General features: G+C 37.7%; 1 protein-coding gene across 33 annotated transcripts in view; it reads right to left on the bottom strand.

Annotated features, from left to right (window-relative positions):
- Window positions 1–27232, bottom strand: part of ANO10 (anoctamin 10) — a 325787-nt gene that overhangs the window by 222657 nt on the left and 75898 nt on the right. For 26 of the 33 annotated variants that reach the window (XR_010155571.1, XM_009445306.4, XM_054680605.2 and 23 more), the window contains 3 exons: window positions 17410–17559; window positions 12026–12223; window positions 10177–10311 (listed from right to left, as the gene is read on the bottom strand). Coding sequence is in view for 32 of the 33 variants with exons in the window: in XM_054680607.2 (XP_054536582.1) it covers window positions 10177–10311; window positions 12026–12223; window positions 17410–17559 (483 nt within the window). In the remaining variant the exon portion in view is untranslated. Of the gene's footprint in view, window positions 1–10176; window positions 10312–12025; window positions 12224–17409; window positions 17560–27232 lie in introns of those variants that run through there. The other 7 variants (XM_024355436.3, XM_063806726.1, XM_063806724.1 and 4 more) reach the window with 1 other exon arrangement.

Raw genomic sequence — 27232 nt, forward strand, 5'->3', positions numbered from 1 at the left:
TGATTTTCAAACATATATATCCTAGCCTTTTCCATTGAAATGGGAAAAAAGATGGCATAGCCTATATAAACAATATTTTAAGCACACAAAAAACAATTTCAACATAAAATATAACATCAACTACGATAACCTAGCACAAAATATGTCATTTATTTAAGTTTACTTAGTAAATATTTTACTTAGTATAAATTTACTTAGTAAAAAAAAAAAAAATCCTCAGATTAGAGTGCAAAGCAAAATCCGACTATATCCTGATATAAGAGATCCACGTAAAATGATACTGAAAGGGGCTGAAAGTAAAAGGCTGGGCAAAAACATTCTAACAGATGCAAACTAAAATAAGGCAAGAACCACAAGACAAGGCTGAATTCAGCAACAACAAAACATTAAGCAAGATGAGGAATAATATTTCATAATGATAAAAGGTGCAATAGACAATAAAAATCTATCCAAGATCTTTATGCAGCCAAAACATAGCTACAAAATTCATAAAACAAAGGTAAAAGAAAATACGAAGAACAAATTGGCAGGAACATAATGAAATTCTCATGGTTGTTATAGAGATCTAGAGCTATGATGGATCAAGAAAACAAAGTACAAGGGACACAAGAACTACATGACAAAATTAACAATGTATATGTAATATAAATTAACTGTCAAATACTACAAAAAAGAAATCTAAGTACTCATGTCATATGAATACTGATGCAAAAATAATGAAATATTAAATGGAAGTCAGCAGGAAAATAGATAATATAAGCAAGTATGGTTCACCATGGGAATAAATGAATGAGTTAATATTAGGAATTCTATTAACATCGGTTGCCATATTTATAATGTCAGGGGTAAAAAAAAAAATAGTCTTCACAGATGTCATTAATATAATGACATCTTAATAAAGATGTCATTATACACAAAAACTTCTTAATAAAGTAGAAGAAATGAATGTTTTCTAAACACAATAAAAATTACCTAGTCAAATGCCAACATCATGCTGAATGCTCAATATAACATGCATTCCTTTATGAACTGAAGCAATCGGCTGGGCGCAGTGGCTCACACCTGTAATCCCAGCACTTTGGGAGGCTGAGGCGGGTGGATCATCTGAGGTCAGGAGTTCAAGACCACCCTAGGCAACATGGTGAAACCTAAGACAGTAGAATTGCTTGAACCTAGGAGGCGGAGGTTGCAGTGAGCCAAGATCATGTCACTGCACTCCAGCCTGGGCAACAGAGCAAGACTCTGTCTCAAATAAATAAATAAATACATAAATTAATTGAAGCAATCACTATAGAGAGCAATTTGGCAGTATCTACTCTAAAAGATGCATATACCTTTGATCTAACAATTTCACTTCTGGGAATTTTCCTACTTTATTTTTAATGAAAACATTGAAGGAAAACAATTAGATGTTCATCAATATGAAGACATCTATATGATGGAATACTACATGGCCTAGAAAAGGAATGAGTTAGGCTTAATTTGGTATTCTACAATAATGATCAAAATATATTGTTAAATAAAAAAGCAAGGTCCAAAATGGTATGCACAATATACTCCCCATTTGTCTGAACATGTCTTCTCTTGAACAGAATTTCTCTAAGGGTATATAATAGGGAGGGAACAAAGGGATTTGGAACATGGGACAGGAAAGAGACAACTTATCATTGTCTAAATTTTTGTACTATTTGAATTTTCATCATATACATGTATTATTTTTTAAATTGACAGAAACTAATGGAAAATAAACACAAAAATTGTAAGATGCTTGGGAGAAGTATTTTCCTGCCATATGTTATACAAATTGAAAAGAATCATTTAGATGTCCACAGTACAGATGATAAACCCTGTTTTCATTGGAACTCTGAATACAGTTCACAGTAGGCTAGAATAAATACTACATCTTACTTAAAAATAAAGTAAAAATAATAATTTATCCTAAGAAAATACTCTAAAATGCAAGAAGGTCGAGAAAGATTAGAATTTGAAAAAGCTCTGTCAAAAGTAAGGCACAATTCTGAACACAAAAGAGTAAGTTAGGAAGGAAGTTAGAGAGTTAGGAAGCTAGAGAGGCAAATAAAAGAAAATCTCAGAAGGCCTTCTATTCCCCATCATGTCTAAGGAAATCAGGAAGACCAGAGAAGATACAGCATCACATAAGAAGAATTCTTGCCTAAAATTTTTCCAGTTTTCAGGAAAAACAGAGGATAGGGGAACAATGAGAAAACGATCTAAGAGACAAATGGCACGGTCTCTTCAGCAAGTTGATGCCATGAGGGAAAAAATGGAAAAGAGAAACTATTCTATATTAAAAGAGACAGACATAACCAAACAACATGGGTTAACCTAGACTGGATCTCAGTTTGAGCAAACAAGCTCTAAAATATATTTGGTGACAACTGGGAAAATGCGAATATGAACTGGTTCTTGGGCATCTGTCTGCCTGTGACAGATAGGACTAGCTGGATTTCCTAGGCCGACTAAGAATTCCTAAGCCTAGCTATGAAGGTGACCACACCCACCTTTAAACATGGGGCTTGTAACTCAGCTCACACCCAACCCATCAGTTAGTAAAGAGGGCTCACTAAAATACCAATTAGGCTAAAAGCAGGAGGTAAAGAAATAGTCAAATCATCTGTCACCTCAGAGCACAGGGGGAGGGACAATGATCAGGATATAAACCCAGGCATTTGAGCAGGGAGTGGCAACCCCCTTTGGGTCCCCTGCCATCATATGGTAGCTCTGTTTTCACTCTATTAAATCTTGCAACTGCACATTCTTCTGGTCCGTGTTTGCTCCAGCTCAAGCTGAGCTTTTGCTCACCATCCACCACTGCTGTTCGCCGCAGTTGCAGACCCACCATTGACTTCCATCCCTCCAGATCAGGCAGGGTGTCCGCTGCGCTTCTGATCCAGTGACGCACCCATTGCCACTCCCGACTGGGCTAGAAGCTCGCCATTGTTCCTGTGCAGCTAAGTGCCCAGGTTCATCCTAACGGAGCTGAACACTAGTTGCTGGGTTCCACGGTTCTCTTCCATGACTCACGGCTTATAATAGAGCTATAACACTCACTGCATGGCCCAAGGATCCATTCCTTGGAATCCGTGAGGCTCCCCAGGTCAGAGAACAAAAGACTTGCCCCCATCTTGGGAGCAGCCTGCCCCCATCCTGGGAGCTCTAAGAACAAAGATCCACCAGTAGCACCTGGATGAAGACTGGAAGGTGGTATTACACTATTAAAAGTAAACCATGAGAGGTTCCAAGATGGCCGAATAGGAAAAGCTCCAGTCTACAGCTCCCAGCATGAGCGGCACAGAAGAGAGGTGACTTCTGCATTTCCAACTGAGGTACCAGGTTCATCTCACTGGGGCTCATTGGACGGTGGGTGCAGGACAGTGGGTGCAGCGCACGGACTGTGAGCCGAAGCAGGGTGAGGAATCACCTCACCCAGGAAGCACAAGGGGTCGGGGAATTCCCTTTCCTAGCCAAGGGAAGCCGTGACAGATGGCACCTGGAAAATTGGGTCACTCCGACCCTAACACTGCACTTTTCCAATAGTCTTAGCAAACGGCACACCAGGAGATTATATCCTGCGCCTGGCTCAGAGGGTCCCACGCCCACGGAGCCTTGCTCACTGCTAGCACAGCAGTCTGAGATCGAACTGCAAGGCAGCAGCAAGGCCGGGGGAGGGGTGCCCACCATTGGTGAAGCTTGAGTAGGTAAACAAAGCAGCCTGGAAGCTCGAACTGGGTGGAGCCAACCACAGCTCAAGGAGGCCTGCCAGCTTCTGTAGACTCCACCTCTTGGGGCAGGGCATAGCTGAACAAAAGGCAGCAGAAACTTCTGCAGACTTAAACGTCCCTGTCTGACAGCTTTGAAGAGAGTAGTGGTTCTCCCAGCACGCAGCTGGAGATCTGAGAACGGACAGACTGCCTCCTCAAGTGGGTCCCTGACCACCAAGTAGCCTAACTGGGAGGCAACTCCCAGTCAGGGCCAACTGACACCTCGTATGGCTGGGTGCCCCTCTGAGACAAAGCTTCCAGAGGAACGATCAGCCTGCAACATTTGCCATTCTGCAATATTTGCAGTTCTGAAGCCTCCGCTGGTGGTACCCAGGCAAACAGGGTCTGGAGTGGACCTCCAGCAAACTCCAACAGACCTGCAGCTGAAGGTCCTCACTGTTAGAAGGAAAACTAACAAACAGAAAGGACATTCACACCAAAACCCCATCTGTACATCACCATGATCAAAGACCAAAGGTAGATAAAACCATAAAGATGGAGAGAAACCAGAGCAGAAAAGCTGAAAATTCTAAAAATCAGAGCACCTCTTCTCCTCCAAAGAAATGCAGTTCCTCGCCAGCAACGGAACAAAGCTGGACAGACAATGACTTTGAGTTGAGAGAAGAAGGCTTCAGAAGATCGGTAATAACGAACTTCTCCGAGCTAAAGGAGGATGTTGGAACCCATCGCAAACAAGCTAAAAACTTTCAAAAAAGATAGGACGAATGTCTAACTAGAATAAATAGCATAGAGAAGAGAAGACCTTAAATGACCTGATGGAGCTGAAAACCATGGCACAAGAATTACGTGATGCATGCACAAGCTTCAGTAGCTGATTCGATCAACTAGAAGAAAGGGTATCAGTGATTGAAGATCAAATGAATGAAATGAAGCAAGAAGAGAAGTTTAGAGAAAAAAGAGTAAAAAGAAAAGAACAAATCCTCCAAAACATATGGGACTATGTGCAAAGACCAAATCTACATCTGACTGCTGTACCTGAAAGTGACGGAGAGAATGGAAACAAGTTGGAAACACTCTTCAGGATATTATCCAGGAGAACTTCCCCAACCTAGCAAGGCAGGCCAACATTCAAATACAGGAAATACAGAGAACGCCACAAAGATACTCCTCAAGAAGAGCAACTCCAAGACGCATAATTGTTAGATTCACCAAAGTTGAAATGAAGGAAAAAATGTTAAGGGCAGACAGAGAGAAAGGACGGGTTACCCACAAAGGGAAGTCCATCAGACTAACAGCAGATCTCTCAGCAGAAACTCTACAAGCCAGAAGAGAGTGGGGGCCAATATTCAACATTCTTAAAGGAAAGAATTTTCAACCCAGAATTTCATATCCAGACAAACTAAGCTTCATAAGTGAAGGACAAATAAAATCCTTTACAGACGAGCAAATGCTGAAAGATTTTGTCACCACCAGGCCTGCCCTAAAGGGCTCCTGAAGGAAGCACTAAACATGGATTGGAACAACCGGTACCAGCCACTGCAAAAAACATGCCAAACTGTAAAGACCATCGAGGCTAGGAAGAAACTGCATCAACTAACGAGCAAAATAACCAGCTAACATCATAATGACAGGATCAAATTCACACATAACAATATTAACCTTAAATGTAAATGGACTAAATGCTCCAATTAAAAGACACAGACTGGCAAATTGGATAAAGAGTCGAGACCCATCAGTGTGCTGTATTCAGGAGACCCATCTCACATGCAGAGACACACATAGGCTCAAAATAAAGGGATGGAGGAGGATCTACCAAGCAAATGGAAAACAAAAACAAGCAGGGGTTGCAATCCTAGTCTCTGATAAAACAGACTTTAAACCAACAAAGATCAGAAGAGACGAAGAAGGCCATTACATAATGGTAAAGGGATCAATTCAACAAGAACAGCTAACTATCCTAAATATATATGCACCCAATACAGGAGCACCCAGATTCATAAAGCAAATCCTTAGAGACCAACAAAGAGACTTAGACTCCCACACAATAATAATGGGAGACTTTAATACCCCACTGTCAACATTAGACAGATCCATGAGACAGAAAGTTAACAAGGATATCCAGCAATTGAACTCAGCTCTCCACCAAGCGGACCTAATAGACATCTACAGAACTCTCCACCCCAAATCAACAGAATATACATTCTTCTCAGCACCACATCGCACTTATTCCAAAATTGACCACATAGTTGGAAGTAAAGTACTCCTCAGCAAATGTAAAAGAACAGAAATTATAAAAAACTGTCTCTCAGACCACAGTGCAATCAAACTAGAACTCAGATTAAGAAACTCACTCAGAACTGCTCAGCTACATAGAAACTGAACAACCTGCTCCTGAATGACTACTGGGTACATAATGAAATGAAGGCAGAAACAAAGGTGTTCTCTGAAACCAATGAGAATAAAGACACAACATACCAGAATCTCTGGGACACATTTAAAGCAGTGTGTAGAAGGAAATTTATAGCACTAAATGCCCACAAGAGAAAGCAGGAAAAGATCTAAAATTGACACCCTAACATCACAATTAAAAGAACTAGAGAAGCAAGAGCAAACACATGCAAAAGCTAGCAAAAGGCAAGAAATAACTAAGATCAGAGCAGAACTGAAGGAGATAGAGACACAAAAAACCCTTCAAAAAATCAATGAATCCAGGAGCTGGTTTTTTGAAAAGATCAACAAAATTGATAGACCGCTAGCAAGACTAATAAAGAAGAAAAGAGAGAAGAATCAAATAGACACAATAAAAAATGATAAAGGGGATATCACCACCGATCCCACAGAAATACAAATTACCATCAGAGAATACTATGAACAACTCTACGCAAATAAACTAGAAAATCTAGAAGAAATGGATAAATTCCTGGACACATACACCCTCCCAAGACTAAACCAGGAAGAAGGTGAATCCCTGAATAGACCAATAACAGACTCTGAAATTGAGGCAACAATTAAGAGACCACCAACCAAAAAAAGTCCAGGACCAGACAGATTCACAGCCGAATTCTACCAGAGGTACAAAGAGGAGCTGGTACCATTCCTTCTGAAACTATTCCAATCAATAGAAAAAGAGGGAATCCTCCCTAACTCATTTTATGAGGCCAGCATCATCCTGATATCAAAGCCTGGCAGAGACACAACAAAAAAAGAGAATTTTAGACCAATATCCCTGATGAACATAAATGCAAAAATCCTCAACAAAATAATGGCAAACTGAATCCAGCAGCACATCAAAAAGCTTATCCACCATGATCAAGTGGGCTTCATCCCTGGGATGCAAGGATGGTTCAACATGCCAATCAATAAACATAATCCATCATATAAACAGAACCAAAGACAAAAACCACATGATTATCTCAGTAGATGCAGAAAAGGCCTTCGAGAAAATTCAACAGCGCTTCATGCTAAAAACTCTCAATAAATTAGGTACTGATGGGATGTATCTCAAAATAATAAGAGCTATTTATGACAAACCCACAGCCAATATCATACTGAATGGGCAAAAACTGGAAGTATTCCCTTTGAAAACTGGCCCAAGAGAGGAATGCCCTCTCTCACTGCTCCCATTCAACATAGTGTTGGAAGTTCTGGCCAGGGCAATCAGGCAGGAGAAAGAAATAAAGGGTATTCAATTAGGAAAAGAGGAAGTCAAATTGTCCCTGTTTGTAGATAACATGACTGTATATTTAGAAAACCCCATCGTCTCAGCCAAAAATCTCCTTAAGCTGATAAGCAACTTCAGCAAAGTCTCAGGATACAATATCAATGTGCAAAAATCACAAGCATTCCTATACAGCAATAACAGAGAAACAGAGAGCCAAATCATGAGTGAACTCCCATTCACAGTTGCTTCAAAGAAAATAAAATACCTAGGAATACAACTTACAAGGGATGTGAAGGACCTCTTCAAGGAGAATTACAAACCACTGCTCAATGAAATAAAAGGGGACACAAACAAATAGAAGAACATTCCATGCTCATGGATAGGAAGAATCAATATCGTGAAAATAGCCATACTGCCCAAGGTAATTTATAGATTCAATGCCATCCCCATCAAGCTACCAATGACTTTCTTCACAGAATTGGAAAAAAATACTTTAAAGTTCATATGGAACCAAAAAAGAACCCGCATTGCCAAGACAATCCTAAGCCAAAAGAACAAAGCTGGAGGCATCACGCTACCTGACTTCAAACTATACTACAAAGCTACAGTAACCAAAACAGCATGGTACTGGTACCAAAACAGAGATATAGACCAATGGAACAGAACACAGCCCTCAGAAATAATGCCACACACCTACAACCATCTGATCTTTGACAAACCTGACAAAAACAAGAAATAGGGAAAGGATTCCCTATTTAATAAATGGTGCTGGGAAAACTGGCTAGCCATATATAGAAAGCTGAAACTGTACCCCTTCCTTACACCTTATACAAAAATTAATTCAAGATGGATTAAAGACTTAAATGTCAGACCGAAAACCATTAAAACCAAAAACCCTAGAAGAAAACCTAGGCAATACCATTCAGGACATAGGCATGGGCAAGGACTTCCTGTCTAAAACACCAAAAGCAATGGCAACAAAAGACAAAATTGACAAATGGGATCTAATTAAACTAAAGAGCTTCTGCACAGCAAAAGAAATTACCATCAGAGTGAACAGGCAACCCACAGAATGGGAGAAAATTTTTGCAATCTATCCATCTGACAAAGGGCTAATATCCAGAATCTACAAAGAACTTAAACAAATTTACAAGAAAAAATCAAACAACCCCATCAAAAAGTGGGCAAAGGATATGAACAGACATTTCCCAAAAGAAGACATTTATGCAGCCAACAGACACATGAAAAAATGCTCATCATCACTGGCCATCAGAGAAATGCAAATCAAAACCACAATGAGATACCATCTCACACCAGTTAGAATGGTGATCATTAAAAAGTCAGGAAACAACAGGTGCTGGAGAGGATGTGGAGAAATAGGAACACTTTTACACTGTTGGTGGGACTGTAAACTAGTTCAACCATTGTGGAAGACAGTGTGGTGATTCCTCAAGGATCTAGAACTGGAAATACCATTTGACCCCACCATCCCATTACTAGGTATATACCCGAAGGATTATAAATCATGCTGCTATAAAGACACATGCACACATATGTTTATTGTGGCACTATTCACAATAGCAAAGACTTGGAACCATCCCAAATGTCTATCAATGATAGACTGGATTAAGAAAATGTGGCACATATACACCATGGAATACTATGCAGCCATAAAAAATGATGAGTTCATGTCCTTTGTAGGGACATGGATGAAGCTGGAAACCATCATTCTCAGCAAACTATCACAAGGACAGAAAACCAAACACCGCATGTTCTCACTCATAGATGGGAGGTGAACAATGAGAACACATGGACACAGGAAGAGGAACATCACACACCGGGGCCTGTTGTGGGGTGGGGGCATGGGGGAGGGATAGCATTAGGAGATATACCTAATGTAAATGATGAGTTAATGGGTGCAGCACACCAACGTGGCACATGTATAGATATGTAACAAACCGGCACATTGTGCACATGTACCCTAGAACTTAAAGTATAATAATAATAAATAAATAATTTTTTAAAAGTAAACATGTGGTCCCAGCTACTGGGGAGGCTAAGGCGGGAGATTATTTGAGCCCAGGAGGTGGAGGCCGCAGTGAGCCATGTTCACACCACTGCACTCCATTCTGAGTGACAGAGCAAGATTGTCTCAAAAAAACAAACAAACAAAACAACAACAACAACAAAAAACAGACTAGGGGACACAGAAGCTTACATGTTTAAAGTGTCTTTTAGGCAGCAAAAATGTTCTGAAGCTTTGCCACTATCTGGGTTTGAAGCAAACTTGGAATTATGCATTGTAGTAAACTTTCATTCTGCAAACTAGTATCTTCATTAAAATGAAATCACACAAAACCAAAAAGTTGCAAAATTCTAATTTGCATACCCAGTGAGATCAGAGGAAATGGAAAGAGTGCTCCAGGAAAACACCATGTCTTCCCTTTTATATTCCTCCACAGATTTTCATGTACAATGTTAGGGCATAAAGTAAACTTTGCTCATTTTAATTGAGTAATATGTATATGTATACACACTGGATTTTAAGCTAACTGTATGGTATGAGACCTTGATAAATAAGTAGTCAACAATATAAAACAAACATATTGATTTAAAGATGCAATATACTGAGGTTCCAAAGGGAAAAGATATGTTCATAAAAATACAAGTTATTGTAAGTTTGTGTAAGTTCTTCTGTAAGAGGGAAAAAAGGCATCTATAATTTGCTATTTATGTCTATTAAGAAAAAGACTGGTTGACATAATGACTTACACAATGATTTTCCTGGATACAACTTTGCCTGAGGGTAGCCAGGGATCATTTTTTCACCCTTAGCTCTAAGATTTTCAAGTTCATGTTTGATAATGAATTGACATTCTGCCATTGTCAGGAAATCATCATTGTTATCTAAAATAAAACAGAAATTACCAGATTTTAGTAATAATCAAAATAAAAATATTCCAATTACCTGAGATTACAGAAATAATGGTATAAACAATAAGCAATTAACATAAGAAGTAATCAAAGTATGAAGCTGGTAAATTAAATAGAACATAAAGCTCCTTAGATATTTTATAAGAATAAAAAAATTCTGTTATGCCTTCACGTAATACAATTCTACAATAATCATTTTAATACTTATATTAGGAACATTCAAAAAGCACATAATTGATCTCATTTAGTACCAATGAGCAGAAAGCAGTATGTTCTTTTATTCTAATAATGCATTAAACTTATTAACGTATTATTATGTTAAACCAGGGATGGAATTGAAGAAGTTTGCCTATATGGCAAATTATCCTCCTTCAAACTCTCAAGCCCATTCCATTCCCTTCTGCAGTCAAACATCCCTTCTACTAATGAGAGAGAAGAAAGTCTTTTAAGAAAATGTTGTTGCTATTTGACAGGTGAAACCTCTTAAATAAGGTAAATTTCCTCTTGAACATTTATTCACTCAGGTATAAAAATCTAGAGTAAGTGAATCCAAAGAAGTCTAATCACATCTTCTAACTCTGAAAGCCCTGGCAGGGATCAGTTTGATTCTGAAGCCAAGCTCCCATCCTGTTATCATATCCACCCTGGCTTTCCCAGTTCTTTCCTGAAAATATTCTCTACTAGAACCTGCTTTGGGGCCAGTATAGAACCAATGACCCTATCACATTCAGCAGGAGCCAGAAAATTCAGGAAATGAGGTTTCTAAGGTACTGAACTACTACTGTATTTCTTATTATTATAAAATTTTTCTAATAAATATTCACATGTGATTATTTGTAGAAAATAATCTCTACTTATGAGATGCAACTTTTTATAGTTAATTTCTTTTTACATGATTGTTTTCTTGTAGAGTTAGAAAATATAATACTTGGCCAGGTGCGGTGGCTCACGCCTGTAATCTCAGCACTTTGGGAGGCCGAGGCAGGCAGATGACGAGGTCAGGAGATCGAAATCATCCTAGCTAACACGGTGAAACCCCGTCTGTATTAAAAATACAAAAAAAATTAGCCAGGTGTGGTGGCGGGCGCCTGTAGTCCCAGCTCCTTGGGAGGCTGAGGCAGGAGAATGGCGTGAACCCGAGAGGCGGAGCTTGCAGTGAGCCGAGATAGCACCACTGCACTCCAGCCTGGGCGACAGAGCGAGACTCCGTCTCAAAAAAAAAAAAAAGAAAAAAAAAAAAATACTTTTTTTGGTGTATTTTGTTAACTGAGAATTGATTGGTGACAATCATTCTGCTTTCAAAAAAAAGGATTTTTCTGTATCAAGCTACTGAATACTCAAATTATAAGAATTAGAATAGAATAATATAAGTAAGTTACATGTGTTCCTCTAATTTGTGTTCATCCAGGGGAGGCAAAGGATGGCAACAGGCCAAATCCAGCCTGCCACATGGTTTTGTAAATACAGTTTTATTGAACACAGCCTCGCCCATTCATTTACTTATGGTCTATGGCTGCTTTTTTGCTTCACAATGGCAGTGTTGAGTAATTGCAGCAGAGACCACACGGACTGCAAAACCTAAAATATTTACTATTTGACCCTTTACTGAAAAAAGTTTGCTGACCCCTGATCATAAACTTCTTTTTGATAAATGGATTCTAACAGAGACAAAGAACTTAGGGCTTACCATCAAAACCTTTGAAGTTCTGTCTGGTTCTGTATGTGAAGGCTCTCATGGTGTTATCATTGCACTCTTTTACCAATCCCACTGCTTCTGCCCCCAGTAACATTCTAATCTTGGAGGCACCAACAAGATATAAGTTCTGATTTTCTAGTGTTTCTTGTTCATATTTATTTAACAATGGTCTAAACAACAACTGGGCACCTTCAAAAACAAAAGATAAGCACAATCTTAGACAAACATAAAAGTTTCAAAAATAAAAACTTTCTAAATAAATATAATGTTTCTAGTCTGGTAGAAGGAAAAGAAATTATATTAGCAATTTAAATCCATCTTCCAAGTAAATAACATAAGTACATTAGGGATGGCAGTTCTTTATAGTTTTTCAATAAATGGAAAAACTGAAAAATGTACCACTAAGTAGCCTGCCACTTATTCAAATGAGAAGTAGATGAGACGAGAATTCAATATTTCTGAGCTCTAGGTATAAAAGTGCAACAAATAAAAATATAGAACAAAGATTGCAGTTTAATATAAATAGACGAAAATTTAAGAAAATTAATTTGGAACAAAATGTTTCAGTAAAAAGAAAAACCAAAAATGTAATACAATTACACTGGACTATAACAGATTTTGTGAATGTTAAATACTAAATAATAAAAAGCAATATAACTTTTCAGTGATTTTTCCCATAAATTTCTATGTTCTATTTGGTTTAACAATTTTCTGAAATAAGTTACCAAACATAAAGAGATATCATGATTTGATAACGTACATATAATTATTACTTAAAAGATTATAAAGAAAAAAGATTATTTCTACCTACATCAATTTTTGTTTGTTTGTTTTTGAGACAGGGTCTCACTCTATTGCCCAGGTTGGAGTACGGTGGCACGATCTTGGCTCACTGCAACCTCCACCTGCCAGGTTCAGGAGATCCTCCCACCTTTGCCTCTCGAGTAGCTGGGACTACAGGTGTGTGCCACTACACCAAGCTATTTTTTGTAGAGGCAGGGTTTCACCATGTTGCCCAGGCTGGTCTTGAACTCCTGAGCTCAAAAGATTCACCCGCTTTGGCCTCCCAAGTGCTGGGATTACAGGCATGAGCCACAGCGCCCAGCCTCAAACTTTTAAAGGTACACTTATTTCTTTACTATTTACCCTCTAGAGATGGTTGACAGGAATTACGAAAATATTAATCAGATGATAACAGGATCATGAGCAGAATTTATATTTCTTTTATCAAATGGATTAATATATTAAGACACTATCATCTAGGTAATTTATAGTAAAGCTATTAAAGACTTTAGTAAAAGGTATATTCAATTTACAGAAAATACCAATGGCTCTTAAATATAAGATCCTTAACCTCACTCATATTAAGACAAATGTAAAAACTATACCAATATGCTGTTTCTCACTTCTCACACTGCAAAGATGGAAAGTTTGGTAATAGGTTGGTGAGCATGGTAGCCGTGAAGGTACCCCACTCCACCAGCTCTCCCTTCAAGACAATCTGCTTTGAAGAACAGGGTTGACTGCCAGGCTCCTGGTGCCACACCTTAAGATCCTTCCCCCAGCTGCTTCCAGCCATCAGCTGGGCACGGAGGGGACACCTGAAACAAGGCCATTCCTGCACAACGTTAAGTTTCCTTTAAAGGGCAACTTTAAGCCTGGCTGTTAGTTTCTCCGAACTGGGCTGTGGTCTGAGGCTCTTCCTACTCAATTCTCCTTCCTTTCCTCTCTCCTTTCCCAAGTGTCAAATTGACAAAGTCTGAAGGCTCTCTAGACCCACTCTTGCCCCCTCCTCCTTCTTTCCACAAATATTTCTCTCAATAAACTTTTTGTTCATCAAATCCCATCTCTTGTTTGGAAGACCCAAATAGGCACAGTGAGTGTGTGGGGAAAGGCATCCCAGCCATTTTTAGTGGAATAGAAACTGGCATAACCTTTTTTTATTAATTAATTAATTTATTTATTTTGAGACAGTGTCTCGCTCTGTCGCCCAGGCTAGAGTGCAATGGTGCAATATTGGCTCACTGCAACCTCCACCTCTGGGCTCAAGTGATTCTCCCGCTTCCGTCTCCCAAATAACTGAGATTACAGGCACACACAACCACATCCAGCTAATTTTTATATTTTTAGTAGAGATGGGGTTTCACTGTGTTAGCCAGGCTGGTCTCGAACCCCTGACCTCAAGTGATCCGCCCGCCTTGGCCTCCCAAAGTGCTGGGATTACAGGCATAAGCCACTATGCCTGGCCTGGTATAACCTTTATGAAGAACTATTTGTCAACATTTTGTTTTGAAAAAGAGCATTTTTCTCAGATGTTTGGTGATCTTTCATTACATGTTCATGTTTACGAAAGAGGCTCTGTGAGGCTAAATGGAACTTCTGAGGGCTTATATGGAGCTCATCAAGGATGGCCTTTAATGTAAGGTCTTCCTCCCCTCCATTAACCTTTCCCTTTCAAATTGTTCAGATGACTCCTTTGTTATTTGTTTTCATGTCATCAAATAACATGCTTATAGAGCTATTTCTTGATTTTTCAGTTTTAAGCATTGAAGATGAGGATTTTTAGCTCCCTTTCTTTCTTCACCATTTCCATTCATCATTCCCATCACCTATTCTCACAGTATGGTTAAGTCATCCTTTGGTTTCAAGTCAGTAGGTGATTATGACTACATATGTTATTTAGAGCTAAGCCTTACAGTATGCTATGATTTTCCTTTGTCACACTTTCCATTTTCCCAAAAGTTGCTGTCTTGTTTTATCATTTGCATAGTTTATTATGTACCTATCTATAATACAAACCCCCAAGTTCTCTGCCAACTGTCTCTCTCCTTGATCCACTGACATAAAAGATAACCTATCAACATCATCTTCTTGGAGAACTCTTTCTTCACTCTGCCCTCACACCTCACTTTTCTTTGTTCTCTTTCTAGAACTCCTTTTATTCAGATGTGTACCTCATGAACTAGTCCTTTAATTTTCTTATTATTTGTTCTCATATTTTCCAGTTCTTTACCTTTTTGCTCTTCTTTCTTGGAGGCTTGTCTCAACATTATCTTCTAATAATTTTACTGAGTTTTTACATTTTAACTTCATATTTTCACTTTTTAAGAGCTGCTTTTTTCCTAAAGGATTTTTATAATATCCTATTCTTGATTTATAGATGTTATACCTTTTCGTAACTCTGAGTGCTGAGATGTTTATTATCTTTTGGTTTTCTTCTTCTGAATAGTCTGTTGCTTTTATCTGTTTAGTTTTAGATTTCTCTTTCATGTTAGGAATTGTTCTCAGATGTTTGGTGATCTTTTATTACATGTTCACGTTTAAGAAAGGGGCTGTATGAGTCTAAACAGAAGTTCTGAGGGCTTAGATGGAGCTCATCAAGGATGGCCTTTAATGTAAGGCAGTCTTGTCAAATAATTTTCCGTTAGCAACCCCCTGATTTCTGCACCTTTCGTTATTTTGTCTTAAGCTGGTCAGGTTCTCCAAAGAAAGATTGTCCAATCTGCTTCCTACAAGGTGTGAATCTTGCTGTTAATATTTTGGAAACTGAATTAGGTATGTGAGTGGTGGAGTAGGGGAAAGGGGAATGGTATTCAGTATCTTATTTTCAGTACAGAATCTGTGCCTTCAACTGTGCATAGATTTCTATGCCAAAAACCATGCATCTGACCATCTCCAGAGAATAAACCTCAAGTCTTCTGCTGGGGTTGTAGAATATGGAAGAGATTCAAGGATCTATTTATTTTTATTTTAATTGGCATATAATAATTGTATATATTCATGGAGTACATACTAGTGCTTCAATACCTATAATGTAGTGTGCTCAGATCAGGGTAGTTAGCATACCCATCATCTCAAACATTTATCATTTCTTTGTGTTGGGAACATTCAATATCCTCCTTCTAGCTATTTGAAACTCTGTATCATTTCTTATATGGATCTCAAACACTTATCTTTTCTTCTTGGTCCTACTTTTATCCCCACCTCCATAGATCCAGTGTCCCTAATTCCTGAGTCATTGTGGGTATTGTGCAGAGTAAACCAAATTGCATCTCAACTTCCTTCCCTGTCAGCTTAACTTTTGGCTTTCTCAAATCTGACAAGTCAATAACTATTCAGCCGCCTGCTTCCTAGCTTCCAATTTTTGCTGCTCTTGTATCTTCTTTTTTTTTTTTTTGGTCCATGTGACTTCGGTCTTTTATATATTTTTTAACCATTTTATTATTATTGTCAATTTAACAGGAGGTTGGAAGATAATCAAAGTAAACATGAGTATAAATCTACTCCCTTCACCTGGAAGATGCAGAACACTTTTTTGGAAAGATTTTTTATGATCGCCCAAAAAGTGTGGAAAGATGCCCATCCCTTCCCTGTGTGTCCCTGAAGGCACACAATCAGCAAAAAGATGGCTGGGAATACACTGGAATCTTTCACACTGAAACACTACATAGTTCCTAAATCACAAAAATTTTAAAGAACAGACTTAAGTTCAGTGAAATGCTCACATTTCAGCAAGCAAATACTCCTGCTTTTAAGTTTCCTTCTGGTTCAACTGTTTGAAAAAAATTTTAATTCCACTTTGATTCCAATTTTATTCTTAAGAAATAACTTCAGTTTATAGTAACAGTTTTTTTTTAAAGAGTCTAAGTCTAGTCCGGTGTTCAGAGACTTTGTGCAGACTAAGGTGTTGTTTTGTATAGTTTACAAAATACTTGCTCATGTAAAACACTAAAACACCCGCTGCTTTCTCACCCAGACTGGGAACCCGTGTCACCTGTCAAGAGAAAGCTAAACCTTGGCATCTTAAGTCATTCCTTGCCACTGAAGAAAGTACTGCCATAGTGTCATCTAACCCTTTCCTTTACTTTTACAGTAAGTATACACGATTCATTTGTTCATGCCATGCACTGCTTTGTGACAGCTCTTCCATGTACTTTTCTTTATTTTGAATTTCTTTCTACTCTGATGGTAACATCTTTGCAGGAAGAGACCATATTTATCTCTCCCTTAGCACCATAACTGGCACATAAAGAGCATACAATAGATATTTGTCCATTCATTTGACAAATATTTTTTAAGCACCTACTATGCACCAAACAGTGTGGCAGGCATACTATTTAGAGCTGTGAAGAAAACCACTCATGCTGCTTTCAGTTTAATGGGAACTTAAAGCCTCCTGTTGATTTAGGACCGCCTTTCAAGTCCCGGATAGATAATAAAAGGCAAAAAATTTAACATTAGTAAATAAAATATATCAATGAAAATTATAAAACACATTTGCAAATACATTTTTAGTGACTGAGCATACAGTGTGGGAGGCTGAGCATACAGTGTGGGAGGCCAGACTAAGTCTGAGCAGTGACTATTTTACTCACCTCCATCTTTTTTTTTAGCTATAATTCTGTTTTTCAGCCATTCTTTGGTTTCTTCTTTGACATCCTGAGCAAGTTCTATGACCACCAAAGGTGTAAAAGAACTCTCAGAAGTATCCAAAGCTGATAAGGTCACTTTCATCTTTGACAAATCTGCGGAAAATTAAAATAAAGAGTGAAAATGGGTTGTTATTATGGCAAAGAGAAATATGCTATAGACGTCATTTTCTCCCAATTATACCTAATTCTGGCTTCCAAGATAAAAGCAAATTTCTCGTGATTCAGATGGGTTATATGACAGACTCAACCAATGGTTCAAAGTACATGTGTGAGCCAAGCTTTGGAAAGAACGCCATCCTTTTCTATAAGCAGCTCAGAATGCAGCAGAATAGACATTTGTGTAAATGAAGGATAATGATGTAAAATGTGCTCTCACACAAGCGGAATAAGAAAGTATTTTCAAAGAATGTGACATCTGAACAGGATTCAGAGGAATGAGTAGCAGTTTGCCAGATACACAATGAGAGGTATCCTAAGTAGACAAAATTATATTTCCCTAGAAAATAATGATGAAAAAACAGCCAAGAGGCTTAGAGAAATACAAATGTTTAGGTATGGTGGGAAGATTAACTTTGTGTAGGAGGAAAGAAGGGTGGGAATGAGCTGGTATCCAACTAGGGTCCCAGATTACAAAGGAAATGGGCTTTGTCTAACATACAATGGGAGTCACCAATTCATTATGAGCAGAGAACTGATGTAGTCGGTAGGGAGCTATTACAGATCACAAAGAGTCAGCCTAGAGTGTGGGAGGCCAGTTAGGGGACCATTAAAGTAGTCTAGAAAAAGCTGATACTGGTCTGAACAATGACGAAGAGGAAAGGATAGCTCGGGGTTAAATCTATAGAAGCAGACAACTGGACTGAATATAACTACTAAAAAAAAAAAGACAGAAAAAGAAAAATGTTAGTGGGTAATGGGTAGTCAAGGTGTAATTATACGGAACTCTCTACAGTACCCATCTCAGCTAGGCAGAACCACTACTATACATTTCCTCCAAAACTACACATCCTCAAAGTGACACATTAACTATGAACACAAGCCAAGACTTCCACTTCCAGGACAGCAGATTAAAGGGTTCAAACTCTTCTGCTGAAGACAACTAGACAATATACACCCTCACATACATATATATGTGCATATATATGTGACGTCAGAAGTGGAAAATTCCACACGTAAGTACTTAGCACAAAGTTGATCTCACGCACAAAATTATTTAAAATATTATATAAAATTACTTTTAGGCTATGTGTACAAAGTGCATTTGAAACATAAATTTCATGTTTAGCCTTGGGTCCCATTCCCAAGAGATCTCATTAAATAAATGCAAATATTCCAAAATGTGAAAAAATCCAAAATCTGAAACACTATTGGTCCCAGCATTTTGGATAAAGAATATGTGACCTGTATTTTTAAAAATTTGTGAATAACAAAAAGCCAACTAAGCTGGGCATGGTGGCTTACACCTGTAATCCCAGCTATTTTGGAGACTGAGCCTGGAGGATCACTTGAGCCCAGGAGTTCAAGACCAGCCTGGGCAACATAGCAAGACCCTGTCTAAAAAAAAAAACAAAAAACAAAAAAACAAAAACCAAGGCAGTGGGAAATAATGGAGTCCAGAAAGCTAAGCACTTGCAACCAGTTTCTCTGGGGCCTCTGCTGAGAGGGTGAGACACTAAGCAGGGCTTCTGTTGGCCATGGGAGGCTAGGGGACAAAACGTGTAATTAGTAGAGAACCCACCAAGGAAGACAGTCAGATAAAATCCCCACTTTGAACTGGGATCTGAAAAGGCTACATTCTAAACATAATAGTGAAGGAGAATTAGATCACCCCGATAGGAACTAAATTCTAGGTTTGCATCATCTTAATCAGGAGAAAAGTTACTACGTATGAAAATGAAAAATAGTAACAAGCAATAGAAACAAACACATAATAGATCCAAATAATGTAAGTGAAAGGACTTTAAAATAATGATCATATATTCAAAGAACTAAAAGACAAGACTGATAATTTTGGCAAAGAACTGAAAATTATTTTTAATGGAAATTCTAGAATTTAAAAATATGAGTCAAAATTAAGAACCCAAGGAAGGCTTTATAGAAAATCAGACAAAGCTAAAGATAAAAACCAATGAATGATAATACAGGCACAAAGAAAATATCTACAATTGAGCCCTGAGGACAAAAAACGAAGAAAACACGTAAAAAGAGTAAAAGACAAGGAACTACAAGGAACTAAAAGGGGGAGGTATTAGAGTACAAACAATATCTGAAGAGACTGACCAAGAATTTCCCAAAGCTGACAAAATATACCAAGGCACAGATTTAAGAATCTCTATATACCTCCATCAAGATAAATAAAAAGAAAAAGCACAGTAAAACATCAGAAAAGACAAGAGAGAGAAAATTCTTAAAGCAGAAAAATAAAGACAAAGTACCTTGAAGGGCAATAATTAGACTGAAAGAGTATCTTCAGTGTCCCAAGAGAATATTATGGCTACTCCAAAATTATGTACTTGGTCAAAATATGCCTCAAGAATAAAAGACAAATAAAGCCATTTTCAAACATACAAAAATTGACCCTGAGACAGGGTCTCACTCTTTTGCCCAGGCTGGAGTACAGTAGCATGTGCCACCATTCCCAGCTAATTTTTGTATTTTTTGTAGAGACAGGGTTTTGCCATGTTGCCCAGGCTCATCTCGAACTCTTGGTGATCCTTTAGCCTTGGCCTCCCCAAATTGCTGGGACTTCAGCTTCAGGTATAAGCCACTGCACATGGCCTTTGTTTTGTTTTGTTTTGTTTTTAGACAGGGTCTTGCTCTGTCACCCAGGCTAGTCTGGAGTACAGCGGTGTGATCGTGGCTCACTGCAGCCTCAAACTCTGGGGCCCAAGCAATCCTCCCACTTCAACCTTCCAAGTAGCTGGGACCACAGGTGCATGCCATGACACCCAGCTAATTTTTTCATTTTTGTAGAGATGGGGTCTCCCTGTGTTGTCCAGGCTGGTCTCAAACTACTGAGCTCAAGCAGTTCTCCCTCCTCAGCTTCCCAAAGTGCTGGGATTGCAGGTGTGAGCCATGTGCCTGGCCAAGAGTGTTAAGACAGAAGGAAATGATTGCAAACGATCTGGCATCTGGAACATAGCAATCTTATATTTAGTGAACAGACAGCTTTTGTAATATAGGAACTCCCCTACCGCCTTTTAAATTTAATTTCCTCTTTACTAAATTTCTCTTTTGTTGAATTTTTCACTACATATAAGACACTGTATTGGTACCTAAATACACAATTCTATGTAATCTTCCTAAAGTCCTATAATTTATACTTTAAAAACCAAGAGGAAAATTGAATGAAGAAGTTACTTTGTTAAGCTCATAGTAAGCAAGAAGTTCGTTTCCCATGATACACAGCTTAAAACTAGAGAAAATAGAGTCATTAGAGATATCCAAATTCTGTATGTTTTTTCCTACTAAATGAAATCTTCATTTTGAATTATCTACCATACAACTCTGTTGAAGATGAGCTAAACAGTTCAAGATAAAATGACAAAGTGAAACCATATTACAGAATCTTCTGACCTAAAGCAAAATTAAATGTATAAAACAAGTAAAACAGTGCCCAAATATTAATAACAAAAAATAGCAGCCAAAAAGTAAACCTCAAGCCAAAATCATGACCAAGTGAAGACAACACCAACAATGAACTGATAACAAAGGATCCTTCTAACAATTTGGAGAATTCCAACCATTTACGGTCATACATCACTTAATGACAAAGACAGTTCTGAGAAATGGGCAGTTTCACTGTTGTGGAAACATCATAGAGTGTACTCATACAAACCTAGATGGCATAACCTATTACATACCTAGGCTATACAGTATAGGTATGTATAGGTTTGTAGCCTTATTACTCCAAGGCTACAAACCTATACAGCATGTTACTGCACTGAATCCTGTAGGCAATTGTAACACAATAATATGTATTTGTATATCTAAACATAGAAAAAGTACAGTGAAAATACAGTATAAAAGATTTAAAAATGAATACACCTGTATAGGGTATTTACCATGAATGGAGCTTGCAGGACTGGAAGTTGCTCTGGGTGAGTCAGTGAGTGAGTGGTTAGTGAATGTGAAGGCCTAAGACATTATTGTATACTACTGTAGACTTTATAAAACACTGTACATTTAGGCTATACTAAATATATTTTAAAAAGTTTTCTTCACTTTATAAACTTTTTGATTTTTTTGACTTCTGTAATAACACTTACAGTAAGATACAAACACATTGTACAGCTGTACAAAAATATTTTATTTATATATTTATTCTAGAAGCCATTTTCTATTTAAATTTTTTAAATTTTTTAAACTTTTTTTTAAAAACTAAGACACAAATACATTAACCTAGATCTACACAGGGTCAGGATCATCAATATCACTGTCTTCCACCTCCACGTCTTGTCTCACAGAAAGGTCTTCAGAGGCAGTAACACACATGGAGCTGTCATCTCCTATAACAATGCCTTCTTCTGGAATACCTCCTGACGGACCTGCCTGAGGCTGTTTTATGGTTAACTTTTTTTTCAATATAAGGAGGAGTACACTCTAAAATAATGATTAAGAGTATAGTATAGTAAATACATAAACCAGTAAAAGTGGGTTCATTACCATTGTCAGGTATTATGTACTATACATAATTATATGTGCTACTTTTATGCAACTGGCAGCGCAGTAGGTTTGTTTACACCGGCATCACCACAAACACATGAATACTGTGTTACACTACGATGTCAGCAGGTGACACGAATTTCTCAGCTCTGTTATAATTTTATGGAACCATCATATATGCAGTCTGTTGTTGACCAAAATGTCATTATCCAATACATGACTGTACATGCATGTGTCTGCAAATTAATCTTTATCACACTGTCAGGCACAGAAAAACAGCTAGATATTTTAGTAGATTGCTGAATTAGACTTCAATGAACTCTAGAAGTATACCAATTTTATTTTATGAATACTAAATATCAGTAATCCTCAATAATTTATTTAATGGGCAATTAATAAGTAGTCCTTTCCAATCTGTAAAAATGAAAGCCTATGAAATTGTATCCTATTGACTGAAATGAACCCCAAAAGAAACTGCATTTTTAGGATAACTTCAGGAGAATATCAAGAGAATCTTCAAGACCTTGTCTAAGGTTTCTTATCTAGTTCTCTACCCAATCCTTTTTCCTTGGTTCCTGTGGCAGAGATTTGAGCTATCCTCTGAAATCCACTCTCCCTTTCTTTGTCTAAGTACATGGCTAGGCTACATTTTCCACACAGTTGGAGTTAGGTGAGCATGAGACTAAATTCTAGACAATAGTATGTGAGCAGAAGTACTCACAACTCCAGATCAAGGCTTTTAAGGGAGTGCTTCTATCTCTCCTCAATGTTTTATTTCCCTTTCCATGGGCCACTGAGATACTGGGGAGATACAAGACAGGGAAGTATGGCTTCCTAAATCAGAAGGGAGTTGAGCCACCTACCAATCCAGAATACCTGCCTTGAACAGTTACATGAGTGAGAAATCTATTATGTTTGAGCCTATTACATATGTCAGGATTTAAACAATACAGCAGTCTAGCTTACTCTGATTAATAGTATACAATCCCTCTGTCTTGTTTTGTTCTAGTGATTTGGACTTTGGTTAATTATGTCTAACTATTAGAATTGGTTAAGAGCTTGATCTCTGGAGACAGACAGACATAAATTCAAATTCAATTCATGACCTCTCAGTTATGTGACCTTATGCAATTTATTTATCCTCTTCTGTAAAGTGGGATTAATAAAAGTACATGCCACACTGAATGGTGTGAAAGGAAATGAGAGACATGTACAGCACAGTGCTTGCCACATAGCAAGCATGCAACAAATGGTAACCTTTTTATTACTGGCTACTAGTATAAATAGAATATTAAAACTCTGGAATTAAACTCTCTTCAGAGAAATTCTAGTCAACTCTGATCAAGTTTCCAGCTCTAACCAGCAAGAACAAATATGATAAGGCTGACAGTAAAATAAGTAGCCATAGGGTAGAGGTAGTCTACCTAGTGTGTCAAAGATATTCTTATTGGAATAGCCCAAACTTGCTGTTAAAAAATATTAATAACACTTTCAGATGCACAAAAAACAAAACACTTCCATTTAAATTCAAAGTTATCATAGACTCTTTCCTTGGTTTCCAGAATGCTTTCTTACCTTGATTCTCTCCCTACCTCTAGAATCTCCTTTTCCTTCTGGCTTCCCCACCACTATCTGCAAAAATATGCCCAAATCATTCCTCCTTTAAGTGCAGTGGAATAAAGAAAATTAAATATTTTATATATATATATATATATATATATATGCCCAAGAAACAATCTCAAGACTTTTGCCTTCTTTCTGTATTATTTCTCCCTCTAAACCCTCTTTCTTTCTCTTAAATTCAAACTCTAACCTGTGTTGCTGTCTTTGCAATCTGTCTCTAGTTTTGTCTTCTAAGCTGAGCTCCCTCAGGAGTTTCCAACACTGTTATCTCACTAAAACTTGTCTCAATAAAACCAAAACTAAACATACACTTCTCCCCAGCCTCAGCTTCCTTCCCAGTTTCCCTGCCTTTCTCAGGGATACCACCTTCAGCTCTGTTACCAAGCTTGCAAAATAGTGGAGCCAAGCTGGAGACATACAAATGGAGTCAGTCACTTAAGGCTTAAAGGCCTTGCTCTAAAGTGTTTTTCAGGTGACCCTATCTAACCCAGTGATTCTCAACCAGGGCAATTTTCAGACTTTGGACTTACTTATTCTAACTGTGCACTTCATACAAGCTTTAATGACTCCAAAGTATAAAGGTAAATCAAACTCAAGGGAACAATCACAAAGGAGTGGCCAACACTGCATAACATCTTTCTTTTCTTCAGTAGAAATCATAATCTTGCAGCAATCTGATTAAACAGATTCAGGATATCTGGCTTGAACCATTCAACTTTTTTTTTCCTCTAACAGAGCTTAGGTTTTGTCAGGGGCAAAAAAGGCCTTCTAAGTGAATGTTGGATTAAAATTATACTCCCGGCTGGGCACGGTGGCTCACGCCTATAATCCCAACACTTTGGGAGGCAGAGGTGGGTAGATCACCTGAGGTCAGGAGTTCGAGACCAGCCTGGCCAACATGGTGGAACCTTGTCTCTACTAAAAATACAAAAATTAGCCAGGCGTGGTGGCACACGCCTGTAATCCCAGCTACTCGGGAGGCTGAAGCAAGAGAATTGCTTGAACCTGGGAGGTGGAGGTTGCAGTGAGCCAAGGTCACACCACTGCACTCCAGCCTGGGTGACAGACAAAGCAAGACTCTGTCTCAAAAAAAAAAAAAAAAAATCAAGTTATACTCCAAATGTATCAGGAATGCTATTGAAAGATACCAGCCAAATCAATATTCAACATGCTAGGTTCAATGAAGGAAATCAGATCAAGACAAAATCTAGTGGTCACCTCCAAATAGCTAATAATGCAGTCAGAACACTTAATGCATAAAAATTTTGGACCAGGCAATGGGGGACACATGTTCTACAAAAGGAACAATGTGTAAAATCAGTGAAGCAAGAATAAAGACAGCATGGGAAAAGAACAATAAGAAGACTGGCCTGACCAGAGCAGAGGGGCTACATTTTATTAGATGCAGCCATTTAAGGATAACAAATGCTATAGTTTACATCTGATCCAATGGCCAGTACGTTCTTGTAGGTTTCTGAGCAGAGGATTTTGTGTCAGAGTAATACAAATCTCAGTAAGTAAATCTATTGGGCGAGAATATGGGTACACTTTGTGGTATTCTTTTAACTCTCCTGACTGAAATTTTTCATAATAAAATGCTGGTGGGGGCGAATATTAACCTACTAGTAGAATACAGAGGCTGAGTTCATCACCTTCAAAATGGAAATATCAAATACAATAAACACTTATCATGTGCTTACTATGAGCCAGGCCATGAGAGTCAAAAGGTACAAAGGTAAATAAAGTCTACACCTTGCTTTTGAGGAGCCCTTAGTCTAGTAGCAGAAGCAAGCATGCATCAAATTATTCTAACACATGGGCTAAGTACAGTAGCAGGAACCCAAAAAGTAGGTGTAGCCTCAGGAGAGGGCACTGTCTGGGAAGGGATGATGGGAGCCAAACAGCGTTCAACTTAGACTAGATACACAGAAAACCCCAAGGTTTCCAATCTTGGATATGGGAAGAATAACTATGCGTGAAAAAATAGCAAAGTTGGAAAGAATGTCTAGTTTAAGGGAACAATAAAGTGTTCCGCAGAGTATCTGGGGACACGCATCAAAGGTCAACGTTTTTGAACATTTATGCATTGTTCAATGTGAGTAATAAAAGGACAACCTTATTCATAATAACCAGATCATAAAACAATTTTGCTGAGACACTAAAAGCAGGTTTCCATTCTAAACATGTATATGAGCACTATCTACAAACTCATATATTATTTGCTCACTGATTATTCTCATTTGAGATACTTTATGCCTTTCATTATGCAAGGCACAACCTTAACAATATTTGCAATATGACAGACAAATTTCACTATCCCTGATATACAAAGAGTCCTTACAAATCAACAACAGAAAATAAAAAAAACATAAAAATACAACTCATAAAAGAAATATGCCAAGACACATTTGAAAAGATGTCCAGAGTCACCAATTTTAAAAATGCAAAGTAACAATAAGATACTTTTCCCTTTTCAAATCAGCTGAAGCTAAAAAATGGAAAGAACCCAGTTTGGGGATAGGTGTAGAAAATCTACCATTTTCACGCATTGCTGACAGATGTCATAATTTGATATCACATTTCCAGAAAGCAGAGAGGCAGCAAGAAAAATAATATTAAACGTTCATACTCTTCAACATAACAATGCTATTTCTAAGAATTTATCCCAAATTCTTAGAAGAAAACTAAACTATATATATATATATATATAGGTTCATTACAGTTTTTTATGGAAATTATCTCAAAAAGATAATTAAGCCAAATATGCATGTAAAAGTTCATTACAGATTTTTATTTATGCATTTATGGCAAAAAACAACTTAATATTTCAATGTCCATCAACAAGAAATTGGCTAAAGTCTGGTACAAGAATACAATAGAACCATTAATACTGAGATACAGACCCAACTATATTTATTAACATGGAGAGATTTCCTAACACATTGTAAGGTAAAAAATGTAAAGTATGATCATATAAATATATATAATAAATACACAGTAATATCAAAATAACACCAGCTATCATTTGCTAATGATTTACCACATGCAAATGTACACTGTAGCCCAGTGTACATTTTTATGTGAATTAATCCTCACCCCTTGAAGAAGAAACTTTAATGCTACCATTTTACCAAAGAGAAAACTTAGGTGAAAGAGATTAAATAGACTGTCTAATATCTTGCAGTAGCAAACAGGGGAGCTGGGACTCACAACCAGACAGCCTGACACCAAAGTCCACATCCTGAAGCATGTGTATATGCACACATCAAGCTATTGTGTGTGTGTGTGTGTCTGTTTACGTGAATAAAAGCTGCATCAATGGCTACTCAGATATATTTCTCCAAGTTGTTCTTCCTAGGTAGTAGCATTTGGGATAATTTTTATTTTATTATTTACTTTTTTAAATTTGATTTTTAATGAGTGGGTATTTTTTATAATCAGAAAAAAAGTGGCTCTATATTTGTAAAATAGTATAGAA

The sequence above is a fragment of the Pan troglodytes genome, chromosome 2, assembly GCF_028858775.2.
Source record: "Pan troglodytes isolate AG18354 chromosome 2, NHGRI_mPanTro3-v2.0_pri, whole genome shotgun sequence".
Lineage (NCBI taxonomy): Eukaryota > Metazoa > Chordata > Mammalia > Primates > Hominidae > Pan > Pan troglodytes.